The sequence below is a fragment of the Xenopus laevis genome, chromosome 9_10S (assembly GCF_017654675.1).
Source record: "Xenopus laevis strain J_2021 chromosome 9_10S, Xenopus_laevis_v10.1, whole genome shotgun sequence".
NCBI classification, from domain to species: domain Eukaryota; kingdom Metazoa; phylum Chordata; class Amphibia; order Anura; family Pipidae; genus Xenopus; species Xenopus laevis.
Window position 1 is genome coordinate 44751081 of NC_054388.1, and position 24619 is coordinate 44775699.

Genomic DNA, 24619 nt, shown 5'->3' on the forward strand with positions numbered 1-24619 from the left:
TGCAAAACACAGCTGTGCATGTTGTGCTGTGCAGGGAAGACTTGGGGATTGTAGGTGTTTCTTGGTGAGGGGTGGGCTATGGGCTTTTAATTCAATTACACTTAATTGAAGCTGGTGGGAGAAATGCAAATGCGCATTAGTGTAATGATTTATCATTATGTTTGTGGTGGCTGAGCCTGATAGTGATTCTGCTCGGCTAACATTAATGCTATAGGGTATGTACCACTATAGCGTGTCCAATAGGAATCAAATGTTAGATAATGGCATTTATCCTGGGTGTAAGTGGCCGTAGTCACCCAGATTCTACTGAGCCCATCATGCTTATGGAATAGATGCCTTTCATATTTTCTAGGCTTTGAGGCATCTGTGTGCCGTTTGTGTTCGGATCCTTCCCATTCCGTGTTCCAGCCGCCTCTAGTCATTACAGAAAAGACACACAGAAAACATTATAGCCAATTAATTAGGGCTGAGAGCCATGGCTCTGATTTGCCGAAGTAATAACTGGGCCTGGATTTCAGTGGCGCTTGTGTGGAATTTGGCGGCGTGAATGTAGAAATTCGGGCACTGAATCCAGAAAAGAGCTGTAATGGGTGGCATTGTCATGCTACATAGGATGTGATTCATTGATTATGCCTGTGTCATTACTAAGCTAATAAATAATGATATGTGCAATTGTTCGTTTGCAAACAAACCATAACGAGATAATGCCAAATGTGCTTGTGTCTGAGTGAATGCAGTCATGGTAGTGCTCTGTATCCCTATGTATTAGCTACATGTTATATATTATAGCAAAGGGTGTGTAAGCCCTCATAAAGGGGAACTTCACTATAAAATGATCAAATTGGAGATACAAGTATTCTGTATGTGTTTGCAGTTGAATTATATACATATATCCTGCTGGCTTTTGTGGCCAGAAAAGCAGATTCATGTGAATTTTTGATTTTGATATTTATACCGTTGTATTTTGTCTGTCTTTCCATTCTGCTGGTTTACTAGGAGTCATTTTGGAATTCAAACACCTTGTTGCTAGGATAAGCGGCACCCGAGAAACCACATCTACAATTTCAATGCCAAACTGAGTGATGCAAAACACAATTAGTTAAGGAATGTATTCGTATTACTTTATAGCTCCTTCTAGTACTGGGCATAAACATTATTATTGTTATCATTTTGTATTGTGTATATTGAAACAACTGGCTGGTTGCATACATCCAGATTGTACATTATTCTCATCAGTCCCTGCCCCAGTGGAGCTTACAGTCTTATTCCTAATCACATTCACACACACACACACACACACTATGATAAGTTTTATCAGATGCCAATAAAACTGCCTGTATGTGTGGGAGGAAACTGAAGTCCCCCAAGAAATGAAGAAAAAAGCAATCTCCTTCCAGATGCCCTGGCTGGAGTCCAGTGCTGCAGTAAAACCAGTTTAAAGACTTTTTTTTCATTCCACCTAGTAGATAGGTTGATCTGTAAGTGGAGTTACAAATACAAGTATTTGCCTTTTGTAAGCACATGTTGAGTATGGTAATCACCAAAATTACTGGCACGGTTTGGAATTGGTGTTTTGCAGAATCCTGGAATTGGAGTATGCCTAGATAAGATGCTGTTGGAATTTGTACTTATTCATACTTAGATAGTTTGTAATAGAAATATATATTTAAACATTTAAAAATGTCAACATCTGCAGGATCTGTATTTTTCTACAAGTCCGTGATGGGGTTATCTAATTAATAGAGGCATTTGCAAAACTAATATTCAGACTGCATGTTCTCTTTGCAGTCAATAAAGTGGACTGCAACATACAAATTCAGGCGTATTTATAAAGCTAATGTTATCCTGAAAAAAATATTGTTTTCCTAGGTAAAATCTAAATATGAACACATACATTCTTTCAATATTCCACAATTGGTTAAATTAGCACATGTTTATATACATGTGAGCAGTAGCGCCACGTCAAGGCTTCAACCATGTTGTTACTAGCCATTAACACACCATTCACTCCAGGCGTAATAAGCTTTGCCTCCTATAACATATATAAAACTTAACATAAAAAAACTGTTCTGAAGCAGGGGCCAATTTGCTATACAACAGGGAAAAAACCTTCCTGACCTGGATCAGTTGTCTGTGCATTAAAAGCAGGGTATGGGCTTCACAGACATGATATAAAGACAGAGCCTGCTGAAATTTGGTTCCTATAAGAGGAGCCATCTCTGTCTGTCCTGTCCCATAGCCTTTCATATGTCACATTCTCTCACATAATCAGGCCTAATAAATATAAATGTACTAATCTCTTCCTGATGTTACTGGTTGAGGCCTAGAAGGTGCTTTCCCAGGTAGCACTGGAGCAGATGGTACAAACAGGCATTGAAGAGTATGATGGTGTCTCCATGCAGCAGGTGGAGATGTTCTTATTCAGAAGTCCATGAATGATGGTTACTGATGTTTTATATGTCTGATGGAATTGCATGGCTGACCCACAGAAACGTAATCCCGCCAAGTATAATCAATGAAGGAAAGGCCTGGAATGTTTATTGTGTCCCCTGATGCATTGTTGTTATTCTGGGACTCCAGGAACTGTAGAGCCTTTTCTTCATTTGGCTTGATGGGCTTCCTCTGTGACTGTATAAAAGGGTGAAAACACTATTTAGACTGAGTGATATAAAATATCCAATATAGGTAAGTAATCGTCTAAAGTGACATAGGAGACATACACAAGGTTAGACTTGGTACATACATAGAAAATAAGTTTCTTAAAACGTCTGTGCCTGGCTTGAATTTGCACAGGAAATGCTTTGGAAGCTAGAGAAAGATGGTTGGGGCCTGCCCTTCATAAAACTAAGCAAGGCCACTGAACCAAACCAAACCAAACTTTAGAGGCAGAACTGCCAACAATATTAGTATCTGAGTTTCTGCGGTTAATTTTACTCTTTGGAAAACTAGTTGCCACAGGGACCTTAAGCTACAAAAACCTGGCAGGGAAAGTGTTACAGGTTTCACAATAAGTACTATTGGGATTCCATTAGAATTCAGTGAGTTCCATAGCTCTAATAAATATTTCAGCAGTCATGTACTTACTGATCTTAGCTTGAGAGGGGATGGTACTGGCTGCCTTTCAAGCTCCTCCCAATCAACGGCCGAAAAGAATGAAGTTTTACGGCACCCAGGGAATTTTTCAGCATCACTAAAAACCCCATCAAAGTTTTTTTGTAACTATTCAAGAAGTTGCAACATTATTTTTCTTCTAAACAACAATTAAAAGAAATGCTTATACTTTGCAAGAACATCAGAAACTATAACATTTAATATGTTTAATCAGTCAGGGGGACATTATTTTTAATGTTAGGGTTTTTAACTAAATATGGGTTAAATAAATGAGCAGGGTAAAGGGGCTGATAAACAGAACATTTGCAGTAGTTTCAGATCATCAGTTCAGTTTTATCCAAAATAATTGTGTGTAAAGACGTGGGCAGTTACAATTGCTCTGTACCACCAGCCACACCCACCTTTCCCAGCAGATCTTTAATATCTTCACTCCAGTTAATGGCACTGGGCTCGTCTATTGAATTCTCATCATCACTGTCTTCTGCAAATGGGGACTTGCCAGTGTCAATTTCACAGATAACTCCCAGTGTCCACCAGTCCACTGTTGCATTGTTTTCTAGGATCTTAAATGGAAAGAGAACTTCATTTTGATTTGTCCTTCAACATTTGGTTAAGTCAGTACATCATTTTAATTGGAATACCCATGAGCAAATCTATCTAGTATAGGTAAATTTAAAACAACTGGACTTGCTGAGTAATCAATGAAGACATTTCACTACTCATCCGAGCAGCTTCTTCAGTTCAACTGATGTATAGATCTGTGCACTCCTCGCTACACTGGACTCCGTATACCACAGCATACCTCCCAACATTTTGGAACTCAAAAGAGGGACAAAAAGTAGTGCCGTGCGTAGCGAGGCAAATTGTTTGGCCACGCCCATTTTTGTGGCCACACCCCCTAATTACCATGTTCATTTTACAAATTGTAAATAAGTAACACACACATACAAACACACATACAGACAGATACACACACACAGTGAAACACATACATACAATGACACACACACAGTGACGTTTTATAGTGTGTGCCATCAACAAACAGTGGGTAGTTAAAGGAAGCTTAAAATGATAGTATTCATCTATCATGTTGTGTTCTTCAGTCCGGCTTCTTCTAGCAAATACATGTTCCAATTGCAATAAATGTAACTTAGTAGTGTGAAAACGAGTCATTTCTAAGTACAATACGCCATAATGGGGACAGGTGAACTGGAATAGATGTACAGCAGAATAGTTCAATCAATTTCACTGGTCCCTTATCCCAATAACATGGTCTCAAAGTGTCACTAAACTACAACTCCCACCCCCAAAGAACCGCATTCTTAGAGCGTATCTCCCCATTCCGGAACCCTTCCCATTGCCCATCCCATTCCCACCTGAGATCTCTCCTTGTGATCCCTTTGCCGGGACTTCAGAGCTTTTCTAAATGCCGCAGACATGTTGCCGATATTCCTGCTTCGCTAAACACGCCACTTTGTGATCTCGCACCCACGTGACCAGAAGGGAAACGGAAGTGTCGCCTCTCTAACAGGAAGTGAGTGATCGCAAGAACGTGATTGAAAGCATAGGAATTAGCCGCTACCGGATCAATAGGGCACCCCAAACTGATCCCAAGGAAGCTCCCAAATGTCCCTGTTAATCTCATTATGCCTATCCGCCCAGAACCAAGCCCGGCCGAGAGCTTATCCGGGCGGCCGCTCTCACACAAGCGCAGTGCGGGACAATCAAGGCCACATTCCGGGACAGCGGGACAGGGGGACAAAAGCGGGACTGTCCCGCCTAAAACGGGACGGTTGGGAGGTATGCACATAGCTTTGTTTTTCTTTAGGGGTTGGATCCTTTGGGTGTACCAATTTTGGTCTCAGTGTGTTGCTAGCTTTGAAAAATACAGGGACGTGGTGTTTGTTAAAAATCCTCCTGAGTTTCTCAGACACTCCAGCTACATATGGGATGACTATGTTTCACCTACTATGTGTCTCCAGGCGGTTATTTCTATTGGTGTTCCTGTTGGGTTTGGTTGCTGTTGTTTTGACAAAGGCCCAGTCTGGGTAGCCACACGCTTTCAAAGCTCCTCTGAGATGTTTTTGCTCTTTGTCTTCTGTATCAGTTGCTACACATGGTGCCCTATGGTGCAGAGTTCTAATGACACCCAGTTTGTGTTCCAGTGGATGGTGGGAATCAAACAACAGATATTCATATGAGTGGGTTTTCCTGTATACTTCCGTCTTCAAATTACCCCCTCTTGGATGGATATTAAACAGTCCAAAAAGGCAAGTTTGTTCTCGTGGACATCTTCCCTTGTGAACTTGATGTTATTGTCCACTAAGTTACATGTGTTCTGTAAAGGCCGCCACTTCATTGGATCTGATTTTAACCCATGAGCAAATCATATCGTTTATTTGCATATGCTAAAGCATTAAGATTTAGATCAGTATAGAAATATAAGCATTAAAAGCTGAGCCTAAGCTGAACTACCAAGAACTGGAGGTGCAGGTCCTTTTTTCTTATTGTTATCTATTTGATGTCTTTAGCTCTTCCAGTCCACCCTGTACCAGTGCATATATTGACACATTGCATTTTGGCGTGTTGATCAGACTTTCTATTTGATTGTCCTGCAGTAAATTTACCCTGAGGGTAATTCAAAGCTCATATCTACACACATCAAAACAAGGCCACACATATAAACATGAATAAGTGCCCTTAAATCCCAATATACTTGCTGGTAACTTTCTAGGTGTATTTTGATTATCCACTGATACTCATATGTCTATGAATGGCATCAATTCAGTTTGAGGTGCACTTCTGTTGTTTGGACATGTTCCCCTGTTTTGATTTTACTGGGCTTATTCTGTAATTATACTAATTACCTCCGACGCCATGTAGCCAAGGATTCCTGCTTGGCCAACGATGGTTCTCTCATGCCAGGCCAAAGTCCAAGATTTTTATGTGACCCTCTTGGTCCAGCAGTTTGTTGTCTAGTTTGAGGTCTCCAGGGGCGATCCTGGCCTTTCCGCCGCCTGAGGCAGCAGCAGTTGCTGCTGCCCCCCCCTCCCCCGGAAATTTGCTCTTAAAGTACCAGGAGCAGCATTTTTGCTGCCCCTGGTACCTAGTGGGGCGCTGCCGCCTGAGGCGACAGCCTCAACTCGCCTCATTGGCGAAGCACCCCTGGAGGTCTCTGCAATAAATACATAAATGTAGTTAATGAAACAAAGAGACAAGTGATGAACAAATATCATGTATCAAATATTATAAACTTACATGTCAACTTAAAGGAAAACAATTTAATATCTTTGTGCCCCTGGTATCTGGCTAAAATGGTGCACCTGATTGTTGGGAGCACAGTAACACTGGAACTAAATTAGCTTTGATTGTAATAAAGAATTGCACTAACTTTTTGCATTTTGCCTCCTATAGTAAATAAACCATTATAATACACAAAAGCCATGAATATCCTGTAAATTATATCCTTATAAACGGTGAGTTCTGATGTCATCAGTTATAAACGGTGAGTTCTGATGTCATTTCTATCACATGACTCACTGAAACTTGTGTATTATAATAAATAAAGTACCCCCAGTTATAAAATATGAGGATATTAGAAGTTACCTCGGAGTTCCATGACCTGTATCCTTATATTTTACAAGAGGGGGTACTTTATTCACTATATAATACTGGCAAAAGTGAATGTTTTTAGCTTGCAACATCATCTTTGAGGGATCACTTGATCAAAATATAAATATAAGTATGTAAAACGTACAAGATGAGAGCTGGGATAGCTAAAGTTATACTGACAAATGGACTATCCCATTGTCATGAAGGAACTGGAGACCACAAACCAACTCTGCAGAGTAGAACCTTTTATGGAAAGAAAAGAATTATTATTTCCAGTGGCATAACTATGGAGGAAGCTGACCTTCTTCCTCTATAGTTAACAAGAACCCACCTTTCCCAGGCACTCTCTCACCTGCGGAAGGGGAAGCAGAGCACGTCGGCACTGGGCAGATAGTGGGTCTGGGTGGGGACTGAGTGGGGTTTGGTGGGGAGTGGGTGGGGTCTGGGCAGGAAGTGGGTGGGAGCATGAGGATTGGAGTGCACTGGGCCCCTCTGAAGATTTTTTTGCAGGGGGCACCTGCGCACTCTAGTTACACCACTGATTCAGTAAAGATTATCCTACACTTTCCTTCATCATATAAGAATAAGTGACTACGGAATGTAAATAAAATGCTTTCTGTAGTCAGAATCTTTATACTGTATGTTACAGTATTTTGATGCCATTGTCCGCATTCGGCAATGTCTCCATTAATTAACAATTATCGAATGAGCCCCCTGGGTGATGCTGTCAGGATAATCATTGATCATATTCTCCTGTCATCTTAAGTATATTTGCCTCGGCCTGGATGCTCCTGAAAGTCCCAGGCTTCTTCTTTAAGATCTTAACAGCCACTTGTCTGTCTCCTAGTGAAGACAGTATGACCCGAAAAAGGCAGGGAGAATAAAGCAAATATAAATGTAGGTCTCTTGAGAAAATTGTGGATGTATGTATAGTCTATACAATGATGTTTCATTGTTCATTGGAAATATTCTTCCAAATCCTTTTGAAGAATATATTTTTTAAGTTTATCAAAATATATACTTCCCTCTGTTTCCCACCATGTCTATATTATAGCTGTGTCCTCCCTGTTCAGAAGCCCATCACTCACCTTGCCATATCCACCTCCCCACAATCAAGCAATGAAAGATGTAGTTGGATATCTGCAGCGGGTTCGGGCTTGTAGGATCAGCTCGAGGTCTCTTCCCATCAGTTTCATCTAGTAGAAAAGAAGAGATCTCATAGACATAGATCATACATTGCATATATTACTTATTGAACATTTAAATAGTAATACTACCGGTAATCTATAATGTACATAGAATTAAAGAGTCACACCCAGGGTCACATGCGGTAATGGTACCAGACAGGTCTTTTTTCCTTTAGTAATACAACTCCAGCTCATGCTGTAGCCAGTCAGCCAATCAGAATTGTGCAGTTGTCCAACTTGGACATGGCAGAGTGAGCAGAGACGGAGGTACACAAAGTTATTCACAAACCAATGAATTGATAATAGCAAATTATTTGACACAGAATTGCCTTTTGGCTTTTGCTAGAATTTCCGAACCTCCTGAATTGTGTTACTCCTCTCTCTTTATTCACAGATTATACAGGGGACACTTCTCTAACACACTGGCTTTTCCCTTTTCCCATTGAAGTTATTGGTGTGAGCTAGAAAATGAACTGTGTACAGCATGAAGCCTTTGTATGTAAATTTGCAAATACATACTGTGCATATAATTCCCCATTAAAATGAATCCAGTTAACTGACTAGGTAATTAGCAGATCATTTACATACATAGTACAGAATGCACCGTTTCTGAGCAACCATGCCCTATGTATTTACATTCAGTGGCAGTATGTCAGGGAATTTATAGATTGGCAGAATGGGTCACTGGATCTGTTGGCTATTGGAACTGTTGGTTACAGAGCCATATTATGGAGCATTTCTGAGCAACAATATGGGCTATGGAAGCACTGTAATGGAGAATTACTGATATAGTGCTGTGGAAAATACAGACCTTATACTGGGGAAATTTTATATGGGGAGCTGGAGTGACATTGTGTGTTTAACAGTAGGAAAAGGGTTAATGTGGGATATGAAAGTATTATTTTGGGGACAGTGATATTAAACACTAGAATTATATTGAAGAATTATATTGAGAGTGTGAGATGTTACTGTGACCAGCAGATGCTTTAGCAATGTGGGTTAGGGAAGTACTATATTGGTGGGAATACAAAAGTAGATACATTGTGGCCTATGGGCTGCAAATATACTTATACTACTTACCATCTGAGCCGTCCTCCCTTATCCTTTTTCCATTTTCCTTGGATTTCTCTTCTGAAAAACACTTGCTGTCTCTGATTTCTCTTCATGGTGTTTCTTCTTTCCCTTCTTCTTCCCTGGTCTTTTCTCTTCTTCACTCTCTCTCTTCCTTTTAGTGTGGATAGAGGGTCCTGGTACGTCTAAATTGTCACTCTTCCAGCCTGTTTGCCAGGCTTCACTCAATGGGGCAAATTCACTAAGATTCATATTTGCGCCAGCGTCGCCGCACTTCGCCAGACTAATTTTCGCCAACGCTACGCAAATTCACTAAAATCCGAAGTTGCGCTCAGGGGAAACGAAAGGTTGCGAAGTTGCACTAGAACATTTACTAAAGTGTGGATTTTTTCTTCATAAAACTTCACTAAAGTTCACCTCAATTCCCCAGGTTGTTAGGCACAGTTGTTGCATGTAAAAATGCCATTCATTAAAGATGCTTGCATCCAAAGCCACTTCTTGTTCTTCTGTATCGTTGAAAATTGTGCGCAGTGCACTAATTAGCACAGGGAAAGGTTGTGGTATCCTGGATCATTTGCCACTCCAAACTTTCATCTAAACAATCAGTAGGGATGTCGCGGACTGTTCGCCTGCGAACTAATTCGCGCGAACATCGACTGTTCGCGTCCGCCGAATGTTCGCGAACGTCGCGCGACGTTCGCCAATTTGGGTTCGCCTTAGCTGGCGCTTATTTTTGACCTCTCACCCCAGACCAGCAGATACATGGCAGCCAATCAGGAAGCTCTCCCTCCTGGACCACCCCCACACCCCCTGGACCACTCCCCTTCCATATATAAACTGAAGCCCTGCAGCGTTTTTTCATTCTGCCTGTGTGTGCTTGGAAGAGCTAGTGTAGGGAGAGAGCTGGTTAGTGATTTGAGGGACAGTTGATAGTAACTTTGCTGGCTAGTAATCTACTTGATACTGCTCTGTATTGTAGGGACAGAACTCTGCAGGGATTTGAGGGACATTTTAGGTTAGGTAGCTTTGCTGGCTAGTAATCTACCTTCTACTGCAGTGCTCTGTATGTAGCTGCTGTGGGCACTGCTTCTGATCTCTCATTTGCTGACTGCTGCCTGTAACCCAATAGTCCTTGTAAGGACTGCTTTTATTTTCTTTTTGTTTTTTACTTTGCTACTATAAGAGCCCAGTGCTATTAGTCTAGCTGTGTTGGGGAGTGGGACTGGTGTGCTGCTCCTCCTAGTAGTTCACCACTACCAGCACCAACCAGAGTCAAAATTGTTACAAAGTATCTTATTTGCACCTGTTAGCTGTTCTGAGCTCTTTGCCAAAAGCTAATTAAGTTAGCTGTTCAGTTCAGAGAAAAGAGGGACTTTCCAGTACAAAAGAGGGACAGGGGGTTGAGTGGTCAAAAGAGGGACAGTTGGGAGGTATGCAAGTGCCACCTAGCTGTGTGAGCTTTTTCACATTCTGTCTAAATAACAATAATAATTCTGTGTCCGTAAACATCACCTGAGTGATACAGCAGCAATAATATATTCCGTATCCACTACTGTATACGTTGCCCTTGCAGGCATTGTTTGCCCAGTCTTTAACCAAGTGCCACCTAGCTGTGTGAGCTTTTTCACATTCCGTGTCCAGAAACATCACCTGAGTGACGTAGTGTGATTTCTGCCCTTTACAGCACAAAACGCAGCGCTGTGTCAACAATGTATTTTTCAGATACATTTTTGCCCTTGATACCCCTCTGGCATGCCACTGTCCAGGTCGTTGCACCCTTTAAACAACTTTAAAATCATTTTTCTGGCCAGAAATGTCTTTTCTAGCTTTTAAAATTCGCCTTCCAATTGAAGTCTATGGGGTTCGCGACGTTCGCGAACCGTTCGCATTTTTGACGCAAGTTCGCGAATATGTTCGCGAACATTTTTTCCGCCGTTCGCTACATCCCTAACAATCAGATGCAGCCATCATTTTGATTCCATGCACAGAAAGGATGAAGATTGCCAATATAATTACATCTGATTGACTAGGCACATAGCTCCCTTGTAACCTCAATTACACCAGTGTGTGACTTACTAACAGGCTGGTCAGGTTACTGGTAAAAGCAATTTAAGCAAATGAATTAACAAAAAGTAGGAATGCACTGAATCGAGGAATCAGTTCGGATTTCCGCCAGGATTCGGCCTTTTCTATCAGGATTCAGATTCAGCCGAATCCTTGTGCAGAAGAACAGAATCCAAATCCTAATTTGCATATGTAAATTAAAGGCTGGAAGGGAAAGCATGTGACTTTTCCCGGCGTCTGCAAATTCGGTTCATTATTCGGGATTGAATCTTACACAAAGGATTAGGGGATTCGGCTGAATCCCAAATACAAAAAAGGATAAGTATTTTTATTAACTATTATTTTGGTCAAAGGTTTGTATTGCTACTGTGGTTTCATTTTTATCCGTCCAACACCCAAGTGTATCACTTAGTGTATGGCCACCTGTCACAGATGTCTGTCTTTCCTATCTGCCCTCACCTCACCCTGCTGCACACTGGAACCAGAAATAAAGGCATTAGCCAGACTTAATAGGCAGAAACAGAGAGGCCTGGATGGGAGATGAAGAAGTAAGTAGGGGAGAATAGAAGAGCAGAGAAAGGAAGAGAAAAGTGTGGAGTGGAAGACATAATGATAATAAAAGGGTGGGAGTGAGCGTTGCAGTAGAAAAGAAAGGGGTGGAAGCATGGGGCAAGCAAAAGAGAAAGGGTATAATGGGGAGAGAATGGGAGAGCATGGAACAATAAGACGTGGGATGCAGAATGGTTACAGGAAAAAGATTTCTATATGATGGCAGCACAAGAATTAATGCAAATGTAAGATTTTCCTTATACTGAGTAGAATGCACATTGCTCAGAATGGTGACATCCAGTCTCACTTGCTTAGCTTCACACAGGCAGCCCCCCACACATACACCCCCCTCTGTGATCCCCCATTCTCCTGCAGGCACGAGAGCACACGGCAACGAGCCATAGAGCAGGGACACTGCAGTGTTTGCCTCACGGCCAGCTGAGCTGATGCAATGTGACAGCACTGAAGCACAGGAGTCACTGGCTCCAACAGCAAAGGGAAGGCCGAGTGTGACATACAGATCTGCTTCCCTTTATATACTTTCATTCGTATAATACCTTTTGGGCTGCCCATCTGAATTGCTACATATATTAAACAAGTCCAACCTGCAGCCCTCCGCCTGCAGCTTCAACCCCCAGCATCCCCCTAAATATATGGAAAAATCTAGGCACCCTGACATCTTGGAATAGAACCCGATACACAAGTATTAGAGAATTTCATAACTTGACTGCCCTTACAGCAAAAAAAACCCGCCCTATGTTGATGGTGATATCTTCTTTCTTCCCCCACCAATATATTGTTCATTCTCTCTCTTGGAAGGGAATCCTATAAACTGACCATCCTTACAGAAACCATTCCTATGCTGATGACAAACTCTCCTCTCCTCCAGTCTCCATAAATGGCTTCTTATTATCTACATCAATAACAGAAAAAAAGTTCCTTAGATACACTTTTATATTTACTTGCTTAAATGTGTTCACCTCTAAGGTACCACTTTTCATAAACATCCTTTTCTTCAGTTGCACAATCTGTCGGTTTATTGAAGGTTACTTTGCGCTGTCGGGTTCCAGCCTAGTTGTGCCTTTCAGCAGCACATGAGAATTCTGATTCACTGCTGACTAGTGGGAAGAAGGGAGGTCTATTGCTTGTTCCAAACATAATAAGCATGCAGTGATCTGATGGGTATTGTTCAGTCCTGCTGTAGGGTGTAATGATGAGAGAAGGAGGAAATCTTATTATATGTTGTGTGGATTTCTCCACGGGAGGACATATTCTCTGGCTTTGCGTGATTCTCTCCTTTTCTTCTTTACAGTTAAAAGCAGCTCCTTCTATTTGCTTCTTTTTTTGTGTTGAGTAAAAAGCTCTGCTGCCATATCCAGAGGCTAAAATCCTAATTTTCTTAAAATTCATTTAAAAGCTTTCCGTATCTGGAGTGCTGGAATCCAACAGTTTGCATTGCTGTGAGTCACAAGGAATTTTCATTGCATAATGTAACGAGCTTGGATACATTCTATTCTCTTCTATTAACCAATTGCACTGGGTCGGATAGAGACCAGAGAGCCAGAACACAGATATTGCTGCAGAATAAAAAAAAGTATTGCTTCGCTGGGCCTGTACCATACTTGGTGCTCTGTATTCCTGGACTCCAGGCCTTCCCTGCTGTATGTATTGTTGTTACTCCCCAGTAATCAGACTCATGTATGCTAAGTGACTTAACATGTCTGAGCTCTTTGAACAGTATGCATGTTTTAGCTGCTATGCCAGTCATCAGAAATCATGGGGACCCATTTATTTAGCATGGGTGTCCTACCCAGGGAGGCCCAATGATTAGTCCAGTACTTGTCTGCACACTAAGTATAAAATATGGGCACTGCATTTCAAGCATGGTCAAACCCCCAACCAAGCCCATCAGAAGTAAGGGTATAATTATTAGAAAAAAAGCTCACGGCAGTTATTAAGCAGTGGGGGGGGGGTATTGCAGTTGAAAGCAGGGTGTAGCGCAAATTTGTACTGCCTTGCTCCAAGCTCTGCAGCCCCAATAATGTCCACTGACTACCCCATAAACCAGACCTTTGCCTCGCTTAGGGCTCCTCTCTGTCACAGGGCCCCTGTTTTAACCCCCCTCTGTCCCATCCAATGGTGGTCCTGTCTGTTGCCAGTAGGATGCATTCCAAGTTGACTTATGAAATGCAATATGAGTTGATTTATACAATGCCATATGAGATGACTAATAAAATGCCATATGAGTGTAGCCAATTTAACATTTCAGGAAATGACCTCGTGTTGGTCAGGTTGGACTGGCCTACCAGAGGATGCCTTGGTGGATTTTAGTCAAGACTATTATTATCAGTCCTGTCTTAGGTCAGCATGACCCCTATTACATTTAGTACTGTTTAAATTCTTGAGAGAATGGGCCCTTTATGACAGCATCTGTGGTGGGCCCAAGGAGCCCCAGTCAAATACTGTCATAATGAAGCTAATCCTACTGAATACTGAAATTCATAGACAGATAGTAACAGTAATGATGTACAGGGTTGGACTGGGCTGGCGGAGCACCGGGAAAAAACCTAGTCGTCCCGCAGCTCTTGTGGGTCCCAATGGCCCAGTCCTGTTCCCTGCACTCCTCCTCTTGCCGCAAGTTGCAGCGAATACAAGGTGTGCATACGCGCACGCTCCTGTGTGCCGGCGGGGGATGGGGTGTGACTTGGTGTGGGAACCCAGCGGAATACAAGGTATGTGCATGCGCACACGCGCTTGTGCGCCGGCAAGGACGGGGGTGTGACTCAATGTGGGAACCCAGAAGCAGGGCTCCCCAGTCTGACCCTGATGATGTATGCACTGGAGTAACTATAGGGGAAGCACTAACCGTGGTTGCGGGGGGCCCGAGAAAAGGGAGGCCCTCGAATAATCTCATATAATCAAGTTTATCTTAACTATTCCTCTTCTGTTTCTCCTCATTCTGGCTTCATTCAGGAGTTGGGTTTCAGATGAATGATCCAATATAACTTATAGGGGGGCTCTTTTTGCCTAGAAGATGTATTAGAGCTCACTTTATTAAAATCACCAGAAATCTTGTATCTCTACATGCAGAATTTGTGCAAAAGGCAGTTATTTTGTTAGATTTTGTTTGTACTGGAATAAGTTATTTGAGTAAGATCTAATTCATATGCTAGGAAAGGGAGCCCCCTATAAGATATACTGGATCAGTCGTCTGCTGCATGAAGACAGAATGAAGAGAAACAGATGCTGAGAGAGGAATAGTGAATATAAACTTGATTATTTCAGAAACAATGCATAATTTCCAATTGATTGTATTTAGGAAGTTTCTTACTTCAGTATGATGATTAAACTTCTCTCCGGACTTGTGTATGGTGCACACTTTCCCTGCCTGGGTCACACCATCACCTGCATTTGGCAGAGCTGCTAGACCTGTTGCTGTTTACACCCTGCAGATAAATGGTATTTTCCTTAGTGTCCATTTCTTTGCTTTGCTGTTGCTTTGTGAACAATTGGTGGAAATTCCAGGCTTTCCGTCTGCTGCCGGCACACTCAGTTTTTGTACAAGAGAACATCTCTCCTGCAGCCAAGGCCTGGGGATGTCAGGAACAAGGGGGTCAATGGATCTCTGCTTGTTCTATATTCTTTTGTCCCTAAACAAGAAGAGGCGTTAGATAACAAGGACCTGACAGGGATGAGATACCTATTAGCATTATGTTACTTGTGATGGATTCTCTGTGTGTTCTCTGTTCTAGGTGCATTCGAATCTACTATATCCCGAGTATACTCTCCATTATTTTGTATTCAGCGTGTTGGTTTGCCTGTTCCTGTGAATGGGCAATTCCCTTAGACAGCATAGTATTATATTGTAGTTTGTGATTGTTAGTTCTGATGCTGCAAGTGGGTGAGGCATGGATACTGGCTGTGATAACCGGTGCTGCATGTTTACTAGGACACATGGAACTGAGGATAAAGAGTAGGTGTAAATGAAATTATAGGTACAAAAGTCACAAGTCTGGTTTCTTGTGTGTATAGATGAAATATCTGATGTGTGCCAAGAAAGTTAATAGCAGCATTAAAGGTTATGGCTTGTACTGTATATAAACTGCCTGGCAGGGATGTCTAAGTCCAATATGGTTTATAGCTGTGGTATACAATGAAAAAGAGTTGAGGAGCTTTCCCAGCACTTACCCAATTCAGCAGTAGTGTGATTCTTAAACATTTGGCCATTTTAATACTTGACAAATGTGAAAAAAATAAAATGCTGTGAAGGTGTTTTTTTGTGACATACCAGAAAAAAATTTGAACATTTCGGGATACACACCTCCCTTCCAATGAATGACCAAACATACATCTATACTGTGGGTTTAGGCCTTAAGCCCTTCTAGAAGTTACCAGGCTGGATTTGTGAGAAGCTCACAAATGACTGGGGTCTAGGGAGGCTGCCACAGGGGATTGCCCAGTCCACGGAGCAGGTGGCAGCTGATGGGTTAGGAAAGCAGTGGGGCTGCATCCCATACCTCCCAACTGTCCCGATTTCGACAGCTCAGCCCGCAATCCTGGCTTTCTTACTGAAATGTCCTGATTTTCTCTTTGATCTCCTGCGCTGCACTGACTCCAGAAAAAGATACAAAGTTTCTAAAACTTAATTAACATAAGAAGCTTTTTGGCAGAGAGCCCAGGACACGACATGCCTGCTTTTAGATACATTTGTAACAATTTAAGATAAACAACGATACATTTGTAACAATTTAAGATAAACAACTATACATTTGTAACAATTTAAGATAAACAGGTCTCTTGGGGAAACTGACTCACAGCTTAAAGGGCAATTTCAGCTTCATTAGCAAAATTGTTATAGCACATAAAACATTGCACTTAAATTCCCAGAACCTGCCAAAATTTGGTGTGGCCATAAAGTGGGTGTGATCTGAGAACGAGGAAACTGGTGACAGAGCCGTAACCCACAACCCATACCCACATACACAATTCCTACCTGTAACCCCACCAAGTACATGGGCTCTAACCTGTCATATAATACCTACTGTATAATGAGATCCTTTCCTGTATTATATAGTAAATGTAAGACCTGCACCAATGGGGACCCTTATTGAATCTCTAACATTTTAAATATTTTCCTTCTAGGGCTGAGAAGACTGAGGTTTTAAGTGATGACCTATTGCAGGTGAGTACTTAAGCATAAATCAAAGACCCGCCAATGCTCATCTGCTGTTACTGTATTCCTCTGGTACTGTTTGTATTATGCCAGACAGAGACACAAGCCCATATACAGTACAGAACCTATTTATGGTATCAACCAGTTGAGCTGTGGGATACTAATATTTCCTCCACTCCAAACATATCAATCAGAATTATCAATTTATTGTACAGGACTCCAGGGGTCCTGGACAACAGGTATATTTCCCCTTTATTCAGGTACCTTGAAGGTGCACAGCAGGGCTAATTACTGCAGCAGTGGAGGAAATAAGAGAGGCCTGGGAGTTCAGGGAGGGGGTGGTAGACATACGTGAGGTCTGCACAAGAAAAAGTGTGTGAAAAAACAATCTCCTCACTGAGGATCAAACAGCTTGCAAGGCTAGGTGAGCCTGAACCCTGAGTGGGAAAGTTAATTATTTTGTCAGTTTTGCTGTGCATGAGAGCCGATATTACTTTATTCTGAAGACTATGTTTAAGTTGTCATTTTTACCTGCCAAAGATACAGCTTGTTTAAGTTTGAATAATAAATAAAAGGACATTTATTCTACTGCTGTGTTGTGGTCATAGTGCAGGTAGGGTTGCCACCTGGCCGGTATTTTACCGGCCTGGCCAATAAAAATTATGGTTGATCCCAATGTTATTAATAGGGAAAAAAGATAAATATATAGGAAGGCCGGTATTTTTTTTCCAGAAAAGGGGGCAACCCTAAGTGCATGGACGATCTTATTCCCCCTGAACTTCACAATATATATATATTCTTTTTATATTACACATTACATTATTTTATATGTCATTCTTGCTTGTGCAGGTGGAGAAGCGTCTGGAGCTGGTGAAGCAAGTCACCCACAGCACCCACAAGAAACTAATGGCTTGCCTTCAGGGTCAACAGGGGACAGACACCGACAAGAGATCGGTAGGGTCTTTCCTTTATGATACACAAAAGCCCCCAATAACATGTTACATGTTGACTTATAGTAGAATTATATTGATGTCACCACTTATGAAGAGTCTTAAGAGCTGTTGTTTGTGTCACCTAATTCACTGTGATGTGTGCATTTTAAAAAATAATGTACACTTTTTTTCAAATGCAAGGAATTGCATGAAGTGACTTTATATGGTCACAGAACCCCTTATAATACACAAAAGATATGAATATCTTGTAAATTAAATCCTAATAAACGGTGAGTTCTGATGTAATTTCTGTCACATGACTCACTTAAACTTGTGTATTATAATGAATAAAGTACCCCAGTTGCAAAATATGAGGATATTAGAAGTTACCTCGAAGTTCCATGACCTGTATAAAAACACTCGCCCTTTGGCCTCATGTTTTTATATGGTCATGAAACGCCTCGGTAACTAATAATATCCTTATATTTTACAAGAGGGGGTACTTTATTCACAATATAATTTACAGTAGGGGGTACATTATCCCTTATAATACATGAGTGATGCTCAGAGTTCCCTGTATAACTCAGCCTGCAGCCTTGTGCCTTTATATGGTCACATAACTCCTCAGTGACTTCTAATAGCCTTATAATTTACAGTAGGGGGTACATTATCCCTTATAATACATAAGTGATGCTCAGAGTTCCCTGTATAACTCAGCCTGCAGCCTTGTGGCTTTATATGGTCACAGAACCCCTCAGTGACTTCTGATATCCTTATAATTTACAGTAGGGGGTACATTATCCCTTATAATACACGAGTGATACTCAGAGTTCCCTGTATAACGCAGCCTGCAGCCTTGTGTCTTTATATGGTCACAAAATCCCTCAGTGATTTCTAATATCCTTATAATTTACCCCTTATAATACATGAGTGAAAATAAGAGTTTACTAGTGTCAGGGCCTCTCTATTTTAACTAAACATTTGCCAATATGGACTTTATTTTAATAAATAATAATCATTATTTTTGTCATGCAGTGTATGACTTTCCCTGTATAACCCCTTTCTTTAACCATTTTTACTCATCCTTTTCTATAGAAAAAGTTACCTCTAATAACCCTGGCTCAGTGTTTGATGGAAGGATCGGCTGTTTTGGGCGATGATTCTTTGCTTGGGTGAGCAGGCAATCCACTATTTATACCACTAGGCTTATATTGATGTCAAGAATCTCATTTATACATGTTCACTATGAGGTAAACATGAGAAACCAGAAAACAACAATCATTTGGTAGTATTGCTGGGAAAGAAGCTGGGGGGATGAAGGGGGCATTTGCCTTAGGTTAAGAACTAAGATTAAGATGAAGAACGCTTTAGGCTTTCATAATTTAGAAGGCACTACAAAATATTGAAATATAATATACAGTATTGCAATAATTGTTTAGCCTCAATTACACTTTTGTGACATGACACCCCTTGAATTTTCCCTGTACTGTTCCAGGAAGATGCTGAAACTATGCGGCGAGGCAGAGGACAAACTAGCCCAGGAGCTCATCCACTTTGAGCAGGATATGGAAAGAGATGTGGTGGATCCATTGTTTGTACTGGCGGAGGTAACATGGGGGGGGCTTCCCTTGCAATAAACTCCTGACCTATGGAATGTCCTTTTACCTGTTCTGCTAAACAGAATGATTTGTACTGCAGTTTGCCATTCCGAGTGTTGGCCATTCCACTTTTATTTTTTAATGTACAGTAAATTATTCATTGCCATAGCTGTGATTAATATCTCCCCTGCTGCTCAAGCCCTCACTTCTGGTTCCCTGAAGTGCCACTATTTTATCGACTTCCTGTTTTTTCTTAAGTATAATGCACTTCTGTGTTCCCATGCCTTCTTTCATTCCCTTAAAGGGGAATTAAAGCCTAAAAATGATAGAGATCCTATATTGTATATAGTGTAAGTTAATGTATCAGCAACACAGAAGAATGAAGGCAGCGCACTCCTGGGTTTCAAAAATTAGTCGCTTGTCTCCTGGTCAGTTAAAAAATTGTTATACTTTATTTCAACATAGTATCAATCAAAAAAACATAGCATCTGAGGTCTAAGTTAATGTATCAGCCCTATAAATAATGATCCAGGCCTTCAAACATGTCCACAGCAGCTCCTCATCTTATTGGGCCATTTTTTTTGTGTTAGTGGCTCTCAGTGTGTTCTGGGAGTCTATTGAGAAGCTAAGCTTAAAGGGGGTGGATCACCTTTAAGGTAATTTTTAGTATGTTATAGAATGGCCAATTATAAACAACTTTCCAATTGATTTTCATTATTTATTTTTTAGATTTTTAGGGGCTGATTCATTAATTCGAGTGAAGGATTCGAAGTAAAAAAAACTTCGAATTTCAAAGGTTTTTTTGGGCTACTTCGACCATCGAATGGGCTACTTCGACCTTCGACTACGACTTCGAATCAAAGGATTCGAACTAAAAATCGTTCGACTATTCGACCATTCGATAGCCGAAGTACTGTCTCTTTAAAAAAAACTTCGACCCCCTAGTTCGGCAGATAAAAGCTACCGAAGCCAATGTTAGCCTATGGGGAAGGTCCCCATAGGCTTGCCTAAGTTTTTTTGATCGAAGGATATTCCTTCGATCGTTGGATTAAAATCCTTCATTCAATTGGAAGGATTTAATCGTTCGATCGAAGGAATAATCCTTCGATCGTACGATCGAATTTTCTGCGCTAAATCCTTCGACTTCGATATTCGAAGTCGAAGGATTTCAATTCCTAGTCGAATATCGAGGGTTAATTAACCCTCGATATTCGACCCATAGTGAATCAGCCCCTTAGAGTTATTTGCCTTTTTCTACTGACTCTTTGCATCTTTCAAATGGGCGTCGCTGACCGCTTTTATAAAGCAAATGCGCTGTAAGGCTACAAATGTATTGTTATTGCTAATTTTTATTACTGATCCTTCTATTCGGGTCTCTCCTATACATATTCCAGTCTTTTATTCAAATCAGTGCATGGTTGCTAGGGTAATTTTAGATTTCTTAAAATGCAAACTGGAGAGCTGTTGAATAAAAAGCCAAATAACTCCAAAACCTTAAATAATAAAAAATGAAAACCAATTGCAAATGTTTTCTGAATATCACTCTCTATAGCAGTGATCCCCAACCAGTAGCTCGTGAGCAACATGTTGCTCTCCAAACACTTGGATGTTGCTCACAGTGACCTCAAAGCAGATACTTATTTTTGAATTCCAGGCTTGGAGACAAGTTTTGGTTGTAAAAAAAACAGGTGCACAGCCAAACAGAGCCTCAATGTAGGTTGAAAATCCACATAGGGGCTACCAAATGGCCAATCACAGCACTTATTTGGCACCCCAAGAACATTTTTCATGCTAGTGTTGCTCCCCAACTCCTTTTACTTCTGAATGTTGCTCACGGGTTCAAAAGGTTGGGGATCCCTGCTCTATAGCATACTAAAAGTTATCTGAAAGGTGAACCACCCCTTTAAGAGTCATAGGATCAAGCAGTAAATAAGGTTTGTTTGAGATGGAAGCTGATGCTGCAGGACCAATTATTAGATTGTTCTGCAGTGTGAATCTGAAGTAGTTATTAATCAGCCTTGCATCTTCTGTTTAGGGATGTAGCGAACTGCCGTTTTGGTGTTCGTGAACGCCGTTCGCGAACACCGGCAAAAATGCGAACAGTTCGCGAACAGTTCGCGAACTTCGAACACCCGCAAAATCGTTCGATTCGAACGATCGAAGGATTTTAATCATTCGATCGAAGGATTTTCGTTCGAATCGAACGATCGAAGCCATTCGATCGAATGCTTTTCATTCGATCGAATGCTTACAATCGTTCGAACGAATGGAAATCGTTCGATTTTAGCGGTCGAAGGAATCGAATGGTCGAATGGTCGAACGATTTTTATTCGAATCGAACGCGAACTCAAATTGGCGAACGTCGCGCGACGTTCGCGAACATTCGGCGGACGCGAACAGTCGAAGTTCGCGCGAACTAGTTCGCCGGCGAACAGTTCGCTACATCCCTACTTCTGTTTTACTCTGTTTTATTTTTCATATATATTGTATATTATGAGTGGGTGCCTACAGCAGCCCAGAGCATGTTTAATAAATCGGCAAAGAAGAAGGTGGGCACATGGGTTACTACTGGGCATGTTCAGAGGCACAGATTGTCCCTACTAAAGGGCTGTGGTGGTTTTGGGCTGTTAAAGAACCCAAAATATATGTGTAGCGTTATGTCTAGCCTTCTTAAACTTTAGTTCTCCTTTAAGTCTCCATTTCACCCAACATCCACTACTAGTTGTATCTGTTTGCTGTTACTGTCTGATGTCATCACTAATTCTAGGATGGAAGTTTTACTCTCTCCTTTTATTTCACAAATTCCTCACTTCTCCTCTGAGACCATGAAGACATATAAAATCCTTATTTGTCCTCCAGTTCCAGGAAATCCTCATTTTTCACTGATTTCCTCAAGTGCTTACATACCATCATCTTCTCATCTGGTTGTAATAAATGCCAGCGGCTCACTCACATTTTATATAACCTGCAAAAGGTCTCTTCAGATGTTATACTGTGCATGCTACCTACATAATGTTAAGCATTTGCTGACTGAATACCTTTCTGCATGTTTAATTACAGTTTTACATTTCTTTTCTCCTTAGGTGGAGATCCCAAACATCCAAAAACAGAGAAAACATTTAGCCAAATTAGTCTTGGACATGGATTCTTCTAGAGCAAGGTTAGTCATGTTTTTGCCATAATACCAAATGTGGAGGTGCACCAGAACTTATTAGCATTTAATTTAATAGAATATGCTATTCAGTTCTATGTTTGCAACTTCATGAGTGCAATAACCCAACATTTAGCTGCAGCATTATGCATAGTACATGGGAATATGTACGCTGGTATAGTTTTAATGATATCTCTATATAGGCTATGAGATAAGTTAGGTAATATTCATATTCATTGGGCAATCTCTCCCTTTAAAAGCCGCAGCAGCTAGTGGGAGGATCTAGCCCTCTCTTTAAAACCAAACTCAAGGTCAGGAGACACTGATCCCAAGGATTACTACTTTTATATTATTGACCAGAGGTAAACAGTTGGGGACTATCGATGGGGTTTACCTTGACGTGGTATGGTGGCTTACCAATTTTATGATCATAATTTTGTAACTAAAAACCCTTGTCTTTATACACACATGCACTTGCATATATATTGAATTATTTGTGAGACAGGGGATCAGTCAATGTGCATTGATTAATGGGATAAATCAGTTGCACTTCCATTGTATTTAAACGTATTATCTTTTTCTTTGTAGCCTGGCTGCTTCCACTTTCTCCCCCTTTGTAATATTCATGCCAGTACTATTCCTATAGAAAACCAGGGTTGGACTGGACTCCTATAGCACCCACAGGCCAGTGGATCCCAGCCTAGGTCTATACCCTCCATCCCTTTGTTATTTCCATATAAGGTGTATATAACACCTATACTATTTGCCAATTTCTCCATCTATTTGTTGAGAGAGTGTGCCCTGGTTTTCAGATGGGCTTGAGGTGGCCCAGTGCAACCCTCAAAAAGCTTGAAGCCAAAGATCTTTGACTTGTCATGCTGTCTATTTATTTATGTGCTAGAACAGTCTGAAAATAATAGAGGATTAAACAAAACTGAAATTGGAAACTTAGTAACATCTTCATATAAGCATTTAGGAAAGGAGGATCAGCACTCACTGTTGTTTGTGAATATATATTGATTTATTTCACACAAATTTACATCTTATCCAACGTTTTGGTCCTGCATGGGGACCTTTCTCAAGGATATTGTGCAGAATCAGTGTTGCAATTAAGTACCCACCCCCCATTAGTGAATTTTAAATATATATACACACTCCAAATTCAAAATCATCTATACAAATTTATATATATATATCGATGGTCTCTGTGTGACTCTTCTCAGTCTCCATAATGAAATGGGCTTCTGTATTGCCGATGCAAGAAAATTGGACAGTAACCTTCAGAGAGAAACAGAGAAAAAGTAATTATGGGGAGGAAGATGTAGAGATAGAATACTCTGTGAGCTCTGACTAAACAAAAGTGCACACCATAAATAGGCCACATTATATAGCAATGCAAGAAACTGGTTTTGGTTGGATTTGGTACAATGTGGCATCCACATGGCCCATTTTGTCTCCAACAGGTGGCAGCAGTCTGCTAAATCCTCTGGAATCTCCAGTAATCTGCAGCCCTCGGGAGCTAAGGCTGACGCACTCAGGGAAGAGATGGAGGAGGCAGCAAATCGGGTCGAAATATGTAGGGTATGTCTTCCTGCAGCCAATGCCAGCAAATTGCAGTGTGATGCCCTCCTTTTGCTCCATCTCTTTGAATTTTATAGTCTTCCACTATAATCTTCTCCTTCTCACAGTTATTCCTTTCACCTACTTTCTGTATCAATTTCCCTACTTCCATTCCCTAATAACATATTTTATTGCAAGAAATCAGGTTTGGTATGGAGTTGTGGCAGGTCTCACTGCCATGGGCAGAAGCCATTGTGGCCATACCTACAGTCATTTATTTTGTTTCCTGCAGGATCAGCTGTCAGCAGATATGTACAACTTTGTGGCCAAAGAAATAGACTATGCAAGCTACTTCCAGACGGTAAGCCTTCTTGTTAGGTCCTTATACTGCTGTGGAGTTGTGTGGCACATACCTGCTGTCTTTATATTACTATAATATAAGATCAGTATTAGCAGCTGATGTGTCTTTCTTTGTCTCCTTCTTTGTAATGTTAGCTGAAATGGGGAGCTCAGTTTTATAAGTCACATCTATTCATACACTTTACAGCAAATTTATGGAGTATGTAAATATTTAGCTTTAAAGAAACAGTAATGCCAAAAAAAGTGTTTTA

At 41.0% G+C, this 24619-nt stretch overlaps 1 protein-coding gene across 10 annotated transcripts in view; it reads left to right on the forward strand.

Annotated features, from left to right (window-relative positions):
• The window catches only part of arhgap44.S (Rho GTPase activating protein 44 S homeolog), a 72715-nt gene that overhangs the window by 22845 nt on the left and 25251 nt on the right, over positions 1 to 24619 (forward strand). For all 10 annotated transcript variants that reach the window (XM_041578541.1, XM_041578542.1, XM_041578543.1 and 7 more), the window contains exons 2-8: positions 16737 to 16776; positions 17617 to 17721; positions 18795 to 18871; positions 19195 to 19306; positions 22381 to 22457; positions 23912 to 24029; positions 24301 to 24369. In XM_041578541.1, the coding sequence (XP_041434475.1) occupies positions 16737 to 16776; positions 17617 to 17721; positions 18795 to 18871; positions 19195 to 19306; positions 22381 to 22457; positions 23912 to 24029; positions 24301 to 24369 (598 nt within the window). The remainder of the gene's footprint in view (positions 1 to 16736; positions 16777 to 17616; positions 17722 to 18794; positions 18872 to 19194; positions 19307 to 22380; positions 22458 to 23911; positions 24030 to 24300; positions 24370 to 24619) is intronic.